This window comes from Podarcis filfolensis, assembly GCF_964270895.1.
Source record: "Podarcis filfolensis genome assembly, chromosome: 13".
Lineage (NCBI taxonomy): Eukaryota > Metazoa > Chordata > Lepidosauria > Squamata > Lacertidae > Podarcis > Podarcis filfolensis.
Genome location: NC_139615.1, coordinates 38,496,503 through 38,508,800, shown reverse-complemented (window position 1 = coordinate 38,508,800; position 12,298 = coordinate 38,496,503). Strand labels below are relative to the sequence as shown.

The 12,298-nt window shown below is 44.6% G+C and overlaps 1 protein-coding gene across 5 annotated transcripts in view; it reads left to right on the top strand.

Annotated features, from left to right (window-relative positions):
* LOC310747654 (uncharacterized protein) overlaps positions 1 to 12,298 on the top strand; it is a 115,504-nt gene that overhangs the window by 66,509 nt on the left and 36,697 nt on the right. For all 5 annotated transcript variants that reach the window (XM_083582304.1, XM_083582303.1, XM_083582306.1 and 2 more), the window contains 6 exons: positions 1,063 to 1,134; positions 3,633 to 3,773; positions 5,572 to 5,643; positions 7,136 to 7,279; positions 9,566 to 9,637; positions 10,236 to 10,379. In XM_083582304.1, coding sequence (XP_083438430.1) covers positions 1,063 to 1,134; positions 3,633 to 3,773; positions 5,572 to 5,643; positions 7,136 to 7,279; positions 9,566 to 9,637; positions 10,236 to 10,379 — 645 coding nt within the window. The remainder of the gene's footprint in view (positions 1 to 1,062; positions 1,135 to 3,632; positions 3,774 to 5,571; positions 5,644 to 7,135; positions 7,280 to 9,565; positions 9,638 to 10,235; positions 10,380 to 12,298) is intronic.

Here is a 12,298-nt window from a genome sequence, read left to right as displayed (position 1 = left end):
GAAAACTGACTGTGGACAAAGGCCAGCTCCCTCGGCCTGAAAAGCAAGATAAGCGCCGCAACCCCAGAGTTGTGTGCGATTGGACTTAACCGTCCAGGGGTCCTTTTTACCTTTTGCATTTGAAAGGTACTGGTGGAAAAGCAGTGGCCAAAGCAGGGCTTATTCCACAATTCTATGTAAGAACATTTTAGTATTCGGAATTCATTTTCCTAAAAAACAAAACATAAAAACAACCCTGCACATTTTTAGCTTATGTGCTTGCAGAGACAAGCTTGAAACTTGTGTGGTGTCATTTCTGGAGTCTCAGAAGCCAGCAAGGTGTGAGGAGAAAAGCAGTGTGAAATAAAAACTGGAATGCGCCACTCTTGATTCTGTCATCTGCTCAGAATGGGCAGTTGATTCAAAAATCATTCTCTAAGGTGCACCAAAGGTTTGAAGGCAAAAAGAAAGGATTTTGGATTGGATTCCCTCCCCTCCCCCCCCCCATTAGTTTACCTTTAGCTTCCTAGTAGTAGAGAAAATAGAACATCTCTCCCACAATGCAGTCAGATTCTCTTTAATTTTGCAATACAGTCGTACCTTGGTTTTCGAACAGCTTAGTTCTCAAACATTTTGGCTCCCGAACGTCGCAAAGCCGGAAGTGAGTGTTCCGGTTTGCAAACTATTTTTGGAAGCTGAACGTCCAACAGGGCTTCCGATTGGCTGCAGGAATCGGAAGCCACGCTTTGGTTTCCGAACGTTTTGGAAGTCGGACAGACTTCCGGAACGGATTCCGTTCGACTTCCAAGGTACGACTGTGCAGGGATTCTTCTGCCTACAAAATCAACCCATTCATGGTCTTCCTGCACACAATGGGCAGAATAGGAGGTGGAGGAATTTAAAACTTAAAACTAATAGTGCCATCTCAGTGTGATATTTCATCTTTTGCTAGCCATTGAGTACGGATTCTGGCTTTAGCTGCATGATGCAAGAAAGGACCTAAATCTCATGCAATGTACTTTCTTTATCCCAACATTTTCCTTGCACGTTAAACTAAAAAAAAAGTGTTTCCCCCCTCTCCAGAGCATGAGCAGATCTATTTCAAAGACTTTTTGTTAGGATTGGGTGAAACGGAGGATTTCACTGAACTGGAAGGTAAGTTCAGTGCTCTTTTCTAGTCGTCTTTGGTGAAATGGATACATATATCAAATGTCCTTATTTGAGATGTAAATTTGAGCACCATTTACCCCAGCCATCCTCTTCTCTTACTTCCTGCTTCAGATTTCCTCCCCAGATGCCTTCTTGCATCTCTATCTATCTATCTATCATCTATCTAGCTATCTATCTATCATCTATCTATTTATCTCTGTCCTTTTCAAGTTCATACATTTCACTAATTTTACAATCATTCTGTCATTTCAAAACTTGACTTCCTTCCCCCTCTTTCTGTGGTTCCTTAAATTTGTTTTCAATATCTTCTGCATATCCAAATTAACTTAATTTACTCCTTTACTTCTTTAAACATATACTCTTATAAAACTGCAAGTTATTACAATAATCCTGCCAATGTTTTCATCTGTTTATAATTTATCTGTAAATATTCAACAAACCATTTCCATTCTTTTATATATAAAAAAAGTTATCTTGATTTCTTATTTTTATTCATATTTTTATTCTTCTGGTAAGTTTTTGCCATTTCTGCATATTCCATAAGTTTCTGTATCCATTCTTCCTTTGCTGGGACTTCTGCTTCTTTCCATTTGGGGGCAAGTAAGATTCTTGCTGCTGTTTTAGCATACATGAATAATCTTTCTCACCACTTTCACTCTTTCTCTCCCCCCCTGTTGCCTCCTTCAGCCTTGAAAGCACATAATGAAGTATGAGACTGGAGGACAATTTGAATTAGCAGCTGCACAGGAGGAGGGGGAATAGGAAAGCCAGATGTGGTTGTTATATGATGAATTATGTAGAAATTCAATATTTTTAAAGAAAACGTAACAGAAGGGGAGCAAAGCATAGTCATGCTGAAATCAAGACAAACTGAAAGTAGAGATGCTTGAGGATTTTGTTTGGTCTGCATGTTTAAGAATGCTTCCTGGACTAACATGTAGAATACTTGTCCTTCGGGAGGGTATTTTGGTTTTCATTTCTCAATATAGTTCTCAACTCAAAAAAGTATCAAGACACGGTCAAAAATTCGTATTTTAGGGTAAAATGCACAGGGCTGGGGGAATGTATTTTCATCCAGGTTTATTCAAAGCGGAATTATGCATAAATGGAAGGGATCAGACACTGAGATCCAGCGCCGAGGGCCTTCTGGCGGTTCCCTCACTGCAAGAAGCCAAGTTACAGGGAACCAGGCAGAGGGCCTTCTCAGTAGTGGCACCCGCCCTGTGGAATGCCCTCCCATCAGATGTCAAATAAGTTTTTAATGACTGATGTTTTAATGTATTTTTAATCTTTGTTGGAAGCTGCCCAGAGTTGCTGGGGAAACCCAGCCAGATGGGTGGGGTATAAATAAATGATGATGATGATGATGATGATGATGATGAATGTATGCTAAACTGGGACAGACCAATAATAGGCTGACCCACCCCTTGCAAGATGATATCCAAGCAGCCCTGCATATTGTGGATGACAGGGTCAGGCTAGATACATTTGTACTGTGATTGTGTACATTTCTAAATTAAGAAGAAAAAGATACCACTTTGACTTCCGAAAGTGTGCACAAGCCTCAATTCAGAGGAATCAATATGATCCACAACAATCCAATCCAATGTTTAACATAATGCTCCCCACACGTGATCTGAAATCTAGGGAAGCAGGGGAGTGAGGCAGTTATTCTTCCCTACTTGGAAGGACAATGCAGATGGCTGGGTCATCATATGGTTACACACACATTGTGGTAGACTCCCACATAGTAAATACCTGCAGTTCCCTGTATGCATACAGTCTTAGCTCTATTATGGGTAGTCCATCTTTGCTTAGACTACTGCCACCTTGCATTTCATGTGAAATTTGGCCCGGTCTAGGCATTTCTTGGGACACAGGTGGCGCTGTGGTCTAAACCACTGAGCCTAGGGCTTGTTAATCGGAAGGTCAGCAGTTCGAATCCCCGTGACGGGGTGAGCTCCCATTGTTTGTTCCCAGCTCCTGCCAACCTAGCAGTTCAAAAGCACATCAAGTACAAGTAGATAAATAGGTACCACTCCGGCGGGAAGGTAAACGGCGTTTCCGTGCGCTGCTCTGGTTCGCCAGATGCGGCTTAGTCATGCTGGCCACATGACCCGGAAGCTATGTACAGACAAACGCTGGCTCCCTCGGCCAGTAAAGCAAGATGAGCGCCACAACCCCAGAGTCATCCGCAACTGGACCTAATGGTCAGGGGTACCTTTACCTTTACTTTTTTAGGCATTTCTTAATGCATCTGACGTGAATGTGCATATCGTTTGGTAGTCCTTACTTTTAACGTGCCACATGACTCTTGTTTTTACTGCAGCAGGCTAACAACAAGGCAACTCCTCTAGAACTTCCCACTTTTCTGTCGCCCCCGAGGGGTAGCAGAAGGAATAGATGTGTGGGTATAGGCCCGTCCAGGTGTGCTGGCCTCTGTTGTTGGCATTGGATTGGAACTTACTCTTGCTTCTCTCCAGCCTTACAGCGCGCTGCCACCATCATCGACATAGGGAACAATGGCTGGATGCAACCAAAGGAGCTGCAGTCCACTCTGGATACTTTGGGCATCTACTTGAAACATGAAGAGTTCCAGGAAATTGCAAAGGAGCTCATGAATGGTGAGTTTTGTGGGCAAGGGGAAACTGAGCATGAGTTTTGGTTTTGCATGCTCAGTCTCTGCTACACAATGGAGAAAACACGATGTCTATGGCAGGCTGAGCCGGATAGCTATTCATGTTCTTCCTCATAAAAAACCCCCCTCCCTTCCAAAAGAAGTACTAATATCTAGGACTGAGGCAAGACGTGCGGACTTGCTTAGCCAAATCAAACCATCCTAGCAATGATTAAGGAGGTTATGGAACAGGGGTGGAAGATGTTCTCCCATTCCGAGTGAGGGCAAGAAGCATCCCTGTCACTCCGATTTGACTTTGCAGTGCCTTCGACAGTGAACGCCCTCATCCCTCTGAATGCGCATGAACTTAAAGATGCACAGCATCAGTGGCCCATTTCTAATTTGTTGTTGACAGGAAGCAGTGTTCAGGCCACTCTCCTGAAGATGTGTTTCCTGCTGCACCAGAAAATCATGGCCACAATATTTTTAATAATAATAATAATAATAATAATAATAATAATAATAATAATAATTTATTTATACCCCGCCCATCTGGCTGAGTTTCCCCAGCCACTCTGGGCGGCTCCCAATCAAGTATTAAAAACAATACAGCGTTAAATATTAAAAACTTCCCTGAACAGGGCTGCCTTCAGATGTCTTTTAAAAATAGGATAGCTACTTATTTCCTTCACATCTGAAGGGAGGGCGTTCCACAGGGCTGGTGCCACTACTGAGAAGGCCCTCTGTCTGGTTCCCTGTAACCTTATTTCTCACAATGAGGGAACCGCCAGAAGGCCCTCAGCGCTGGATCTCAGTGTCTGGGCTGAACGATGGGAGTGGAGACGCTCCTTCAGGTATACAGGACCGAGGCCGTTTAAGGAGGCTATGGAACAGGGGTGGAAGATGTTCTCCCATTCCGAGTGAGGGCAAGAAGCATCCCTGTCACTCTGATTTGACTTTGCAGTGCCTTCGCCAGTGAACGCCCTCATCCCTCTGAATGCGCATGAACTTAAAGATGCACAGCATCAGTGGCCCATTTCTAATTTGTTGTTGACAGGAAGCAGTGTTCAGGCCACTCTCCTGAAGATGTGTTTCCTGCTGCACCAGAAAAACATGGCCACAATATTTTTTTTAAGTCACGTCTCTACCGCAAATTTAAAACTGGTTTTATGTTATTAAGGTTTCGCTTTTCAACCCCACCCCCTAAAATGGTGAGTGCTGACAAGTTTTTCTCCTTTTCTTTTTGAGACCCTAACCATTTAAATTGCCCCCTTGGCTTGGGGCAATTACAGTTAAACAGTTCTGAAAGGAATTTATACGTGGAGTGGACTTTTCCCAAGACCATACTAAATGCCAGTGTGACCCTTTTCCAATGGAATGAGCCAGTGTTTTGGCAACTGCAGCTTATAAAATACTGTTGATTTGAAAAAATCCTTTGAAATTTCTACCCTGTTTGTCTTGCAACAATCGTGTTGGGTTACCCATTCTAGAATTGAGTTCCCCATTCTATATACTGGGGAACTGGAGCAGAGAGATACTTGCTCACAATGAATTCGGACAGGGTCACAATTCTGAGGTGGGAAAAGGGCAGGTTCATAGGCCAGGTGATATGTTCCTCGTAAGCAGGAAACCATTGCAGACTGAGGGAGAAATCGACTGCTCTGAATATTATTGGCCTTCAGTCTCTGTCTGCTCCAGGAGCAGGCAGGATCCTGACTCTTAGCAACCCAACCTCTTCTTGCTTTTTAATGGCCCTGTTCTTCTGTCGCTCAATTGTTTTGTCCTGTTTCATCTTTTCCTCCCAGACGAAGGGATTGTAAACGTCAAGGACTGCCTGATAACTCTGTCCAAGAGGCAACGCTTCAAGGACTCTTTGGGTGAGCGTCTTAACGACAAGGGCATAGATATAGGAGAGGGTGTGAGGTTGGTGCTAGCGATGGGCAAGCCTCAGTTTGGAACTGGGCTCAACAAGCTGAGCTGTTCCTGACCGCCACCAAGAAAATTAGCTTGGTTTTTATTCTGAGTCCAGTTCAGAAAGCATCAGGAGAATAACAGTGTCACAGTCCCTTCCCTTTTCTACTGTGAGACCTCTAGACCCTTTTATGTTGCTTCTGCTATGGCAGCAATGACTGTTTCTGCTGCCAATAATAATAATAATAATTAATAATAATAATAATTTTTATTTATACCCCGCCCTCCCCAGCCAAGACCAGGCTCAGGGCGGCTAACACCAAATATAAAAACGATTGATTAGAAAACAGCTTAAAAACAAAATTAAAATACAACATTAAAACATTAAAATGCAGCCTCATTTCAGTGGAACTCAATCAAAAACTTTTTGGGGGATAAAAACATCAAGTCTTCACCAAGGCTAACGATCCAGACTGGTCCTACATGAGTCAGAAAAAAGCCAGGGAAGTCCCCAAATAGGAGTTCCAACACAGAAGGAGAAAGGAAAAAAGAAAGCGGGGGAAATCAGATTGATTCCGATGCAGCTGTAAACATATTGCTCAGGAACTTTAGTTTCTAGGATGTCAAATATATTGAGAAAACTACATATCTAAGAGTCCTTGACTCTGGGGGCGCTGCTGTAGCAGCATTCCAAGTTGAAATATAAACTTTGTTGTGATTTCAGCGATAGGCTCAAATTGTGGAAATGGCATCTTGCTGTATGGAAAATGTGGCAATATATGGTTGTTGACTATCACTTGCATGTATGAAAGGGTAAACCTGAGCCAGAAATGAGCTCAAGGTACCATGGGAGCAACTCATCAGGCTCCTAGCATCTTCGCCGCTTCTTTTTCTCTCTCTTTCTGCCTTCCTGGAAGAAGCCAGTAGCTTCATGGCTCCCAGCTCAACAAAACTACACATGGGTAAACTCCCTAACTAGGAAATTTACACAGCCCGAATATCTTTGCTCACAGAGAAAATGCATAGTCCCTTTGTAATTAAACCAAGTATGTTTTTTTCCTTTTTCTTTTTAAACCAATTGGAAACTTTTTTTCTTCTTCTTTCCTTTGCTGCCTGTAGGATAGAGACATGCATAGGCTTATTTCTGTGACTACTGAAACTCTTTTAAGTACAATCTTCACCTGCTTGCAAAACAAGGTGTTTGATTTATTCTAGCCTAAGTATTTTCATGTGGAACACTTGTTTCAGATGGGTGTGGGCAGATATAAGATGTAAACAAGCCTTAACGGTGCCTGGTGCAACCAGTCATTGTGCGAACTGCTAGGAAAGAGTTAGAATCTCTTCCAAAACTCTCTCCAACAGAAAACAGATTTTCATCACGAGACTAGTATCCCTGTGAAATACTTGTTTCAGTCCCTATGAACACAGTAATTCCATATTTGATCTTTCTTCTGGCAGCACTTCAGTCTGCTGTTGTGAACTTCAGCAAGATCAGAGGTGAGAAAGTTGATGTCAGAGACTTGGAGTCCATTATGGAAAGTCTGGGTATTAACTTGAGCAACACTGAGTTCCAGAATGCCTTAAAAGCCATCCCTGTAGATGGTAAGTACTAAAGTTGTCTTCGTTCCTGGTCCCCGTAAGGCAAAGCCTTGGTGGTAGTAGGAAGTCAAGCTTAGATATGAAAATGATGTACCATTGATATTTAAAGGTAAAGGGACCCCTGACCATTAAGTCCAGTCGTGACCGACTCTGGGGTTGCGGCGCTCATCTCACTTTATTGGCCGAGGGAACTGGTGTACAGCTTCTGGGTCATGTGGCCAGCATGACTAAGCCACTTCTGGCGAACCAGAGCAGCGCACGGAAACGCCATTTACCTTCCCGCTGGAGTGGTACCTATTTATGTACTTGCTCTTTGACATGCTTTCAAACTGCTAGGTTGGCAGGAGCAGGGACTGAGCAACGGGAGCTCACCCCGTCACGGGGATTTGAACTGCTGACCTTCTGATCGACAAGCCCTAGGCTCTGTGGTTTAACCCACAGTGCCACCCGCGTCCCACACCGTTGATATTTAACACTCACTAAATTAGCAAAAAATGTATAGAACTGTTTCAAATATTTGTTGGAAATATAAGGAGAAAGAGGGCACATTCTACCATATGTGGTGGACATGCAAATGAAAAAAAGCATTCTGGGAAATGATATATAATGAGTTGGGGGGGAAAGTTTAAAATAACCTTTGTGGGGAAAAACAGAAGCTTTTCTACTAGGAATTGTAGGTTCAGAAATACCAAAGGAGCAGAAAACCGCGACAATGGCAGCGTGGTTACTTTTGGCCCAAAGATGGAATTAAGATAGAGCCCCAACTAGAGAAGAATGGTTGATAAAGATGATGCAGAAGCAACTTGTGTTATCTTTGACAAGAGTTAACTATCTGCCATGTGCATTCCTTTGGTTGGGAAGCCCCCTCTGTTAAGTTGTGGGCGAACATGTCAGACGACACAGCGATTCTTTAAACAGCTCTTCTTTATTCAGATGCCAGAACAGAACTAGGCTGAGGAGCTCAGTCAGAATGCTTATATAGAGCTCCAGAACAATGCAACTGTTGCCATTTTCTAAAACTATCCAATCACTGAACGTCACTTTTCGATCCTTCATTTGCATACAAAACTATCCAATCACTGAACGTCACTTTTCGATCCTTCATTTGCATAACTATCTACAGTATCCCCCTGCTGGCCCAGGATGAGAACTTCAGTACATAACACCCTCGACATGCAATGTTACAGGAGAGTGATGGATCCTGGGTGCTGTGGAATCTGGTTTCTAATTGGAGGAATTTTAATCCTCATCCTCAAGGGAAACGGTCAGCTTTTGAATCCTCAGGGAAAGTTTTTGAATCCGCTTCCTCTAGTTAGCCTGCAAAATGCACTTCCTCGGTCTTGGCCCACCTTGAAGTAAAGAGGATATCTGAGATAGAGCCTCACTAGCTTACATGCACTGAGCTCTCTTGCCTCAGAAAAACCAGGATGTGAAACACAGAGTGAGGCACCCCTCCCTATAAAATCATGTGGACTCTTTATTCCCATGGGTTCCAGTGTGCCTCCTCTGGTACCCATGAAACGTCTCAGCAAATATCGCCACAAAATTCCACAACGTGTGAGAGACTCTTTGCTGTTCCTGCTCAGTTCCTGTTTGCAATAGCTTGCCCACATTTGAACAAACACCCCTTAAATGTGCTCAGATAATAGGTGCAAGGAACCAATCCTTGTGAGCATGACAGCAGGTGATATAGGTGCCTTTCTTTTTTATTGGTTGGAGGTGGGCATTGTTTTGTGGGCATTTCTCTCTTTTTGCTTTCTTAGCTGTGGTGGCCATTTTGTGACAGCCATTTTGAGTTATGCTACACTGCCGCGGCAGCCATTTTGTGGCTGGCAACCGCGGTACATTCTTGTAATTCCAAATATGCCTATGGGCCCAAATAATTAAGCAAAACCCTGCCTTAAAGAGCATTACATGACTGGATCTTAGCAGAGCTCAGGGAGCCACTTCTTTCTTGTCAAACTGCAATCCCATTGCGACTCTGCTCAGTATAGCCAGGAACTTTGATTATTCAGGACAAATGGGTCAGTGATTGTGAGTGTGCATGGCAGAAGAGGGTTTGTTTCCTATTGGGCTGAGTAGCTTGACTCTCTTGAGTCATCTAGAAATACATCTTATCTATAGGCTCCCCATCTCCTTTGTATGGTGAGCTTTACTTTCATTCATTGATTTAACTTTTAAGGGCAGGGGGAAATGGTTTGACCATTCTGCCTTGTGGAGTGGCAGGAGTTAGATTGAATGGCCTCTTCGGTTCCTTGTTCCAACCTTTATGAAATGTTGGTTTTGCAGAATTTGGAAGGGTGACTTTCAAGGACTTCCTGACCAGCGTGGTGAACAATGAGCGTTTCTCTGAATCTGTAGGTTAGTGGGGTCTTCTATGCAGCTTGCAAATGATTAGTTAGAGGGGTCTGAAGATGCATAGTCAAGGTCAGACAAAATTCAAGGTCCACAGTTGCAAATGAAGATCAGAGTGTGTGGTCAATAGAAGGAAGATGCTCTGCTCTGCAAAATGCAACAGTCCAGCTGAGGCATAAAAGGTAAAGGGACCCCTGACAGTTAAAGTCCAGTTGCAAACGACTCTGGGGTTGCGGCGCTCATCTCACTTTACAGGCCGTGGGAGCCGGCGTTTATCCGCTCCCCAGACAGTTTTTCCGGGTCATGTGGCTAGCCCCTTCTGGCGCAATGGAACACTGAAACCAGAGCAGCGTTGGAGCAGTACCTATTAATCTACTTGCACTTTGACGTGCTTTCAAACTGCTAAGTTGGCAGGAGCTGGGACAGAGCAACAGGCTCTCACCCCATTGCGGGAATTGGAACCCCCGACCTTTTGATCGGCAAGCCCAAGGCTCAGTGGTTTAGACCACAGCGCCGCCCGCATCCCATCAGCTGAGGCATAGGTGCCCATAGAACAACCATTTCACCTGTCTCTTAACTTGGCAACCCGCTTTCCTCTTTGCAGCTGTACATAACCTCTACATGCTCATTAGCAAAATGGATGGTGATAAAGTCGAGGTTTCTCAGCTGAAAGACATACTGGCTCCCATGGGCATCCTGTTAACCAAGGACGACGCTAAGGAGGTGCTGAAGAGCATGTCAGTCAAAAGTAAGGAAACCTTGACACCAATTTCCAATGGGCAGAGGTGGCATGCGATTGTAGCCCTGCCTAGGTTGTGCCCACCTGGGATTTGCAGGTCTGAGGGGGCTACAGTGTTTGAGTGCTCTCCCCATGAAGAAACCCTTTTCTAAAGCTAGCACAGCAGTGTCACAGCTCAGCTAAAACCGTTATTAATGATTTACTAGCCCTCTCAGTCCAAATATGGATTATCTCCTATTCCTACCCAGCACTGTCAGGGTCGCATGCAATATAGAGTTTGATGGCCTAGAGTGGCTCAGGAGGCTCCACCCACATTCCTTCCCTACCTACTGGGTTCGGAGTAGTTTTTCTTATCTAGCTTTCTGGCAATCCATAATAATATAATTCTTATTTATATGTCTTCATCTGACTGGGTTTCCCCAGCCACTCTGGGTGGCTTCCAATAGTCCTCTTCCTGTCCTGTTTTAATACTGCTACAGAATGTGAGGGGTGCCCCCCACTAAACCCTAGATATTAATAAATGGTAGGATTTTGATTATTTGGCATATTGCAGGCAAGTGGGAAAATACAGGCTAAGTTTCCTTTCCGTGCCAGGGCTTCACTTGGGATAGAGACATTATTAACCTGACAAAAGGTGTTGATAGCCCATCTAAGAGGAAACTTGGGCCTGGGCAGACAGAAGTTTGTCATGGTAACTGTGTGAAGTGATAGGGAAAGAGTCTTTTAGCAAGGTGTGCTGGGAAGAAGAAGGAAGAGAACAAAGAGAGATCCATCTTGGGCAGGCTGGCTGAAGTCTGGCTGGGAGAGATGCCTTTGACTCCAGTGCTAGCCCAGTCTGAGATGACCAACTGTGCTGCAAGATCTGGACTTCCTGCATGCAGTCTGAAGGTGTAAATAGGTGAATAAACCATATTTCTTAAAAACTACAGCAGTCTCTGCTGTGTCTTCGGTTCTCCAAAGGAACACAAGCCCTGGGTGAGCACCTGGAACCCCCTGGAATCTTGCTACCATTCTGCAGAGACTGAGAGTGGCACCCATCTTCTGTAACAATACCATTTCCTTGCTCACTGTCTTGCCTTTTATTCCACCCTGCTCTCCATTCTGCACTGGAGGATTGCTCTGGTGGAGAAAAGTCATCTCTGCAAGGGCAAGGAACAGCTGGTCAGACTTGTGAGGGGTGACTACCAAAGTGCTGCTGACGCTGCCACTGTTTTGATGACCACCCCCAGGTCCCCAGCAGTGTGTTTCGTCCACAGAGGCCTGCTTTTCAGGCAACGGTGCCAGCTATGGGACCTTGAATTCTCCTTCCTCAGAGTGGGAAGACATGATGCTCAAAAGCAAGTTAATGTTGCCAGCTGCGGCTGCCATTCAGATCGTTCTTTGGCCTCTGAAAACCAAGGAGCCCTCTAGGATGGCATTGCTCAAACCTGGGGTCTCTGTCGGGCCTTGATTGTTTAGGGAGGGTCCTTCAGACAGAAGTGGTTTCCCCCTCCAAGCTTGGTCACGTAACCGTGAAGGTTCCTTCTGGTACAGTGAAAGGGACGCATCCAGCTCCACCCATTTTCTTCAGATAGCTAAGGATCACTGCATAGTTCAGGCATGGGCAAACTCGACCCTCTAGATGTTTTGGGACTGCAACTCCCATCATCCCTAGCTAACAGGACCAGTGGTCAGGGATGATGGGAATTGTAGTCCCAAAACATCTGGACGGCCAGGTTTGCCCATACCTGTTGCCCATCTGTGCCAGGTAATCTCAGGGGAGGCTCCTGCTCAGTCTAATGCAGGTGTGAGGAACCTTTACCTCCCCACACACCCAGATGGTGCTAAACTACAATTCCCATCACCCCTCTGGTATCAGAAATGTAGGCAACACTACCATAATATCCAAAGCTTGTTTGTGGTCCTTGGACTCATGGCCACAGACTGCA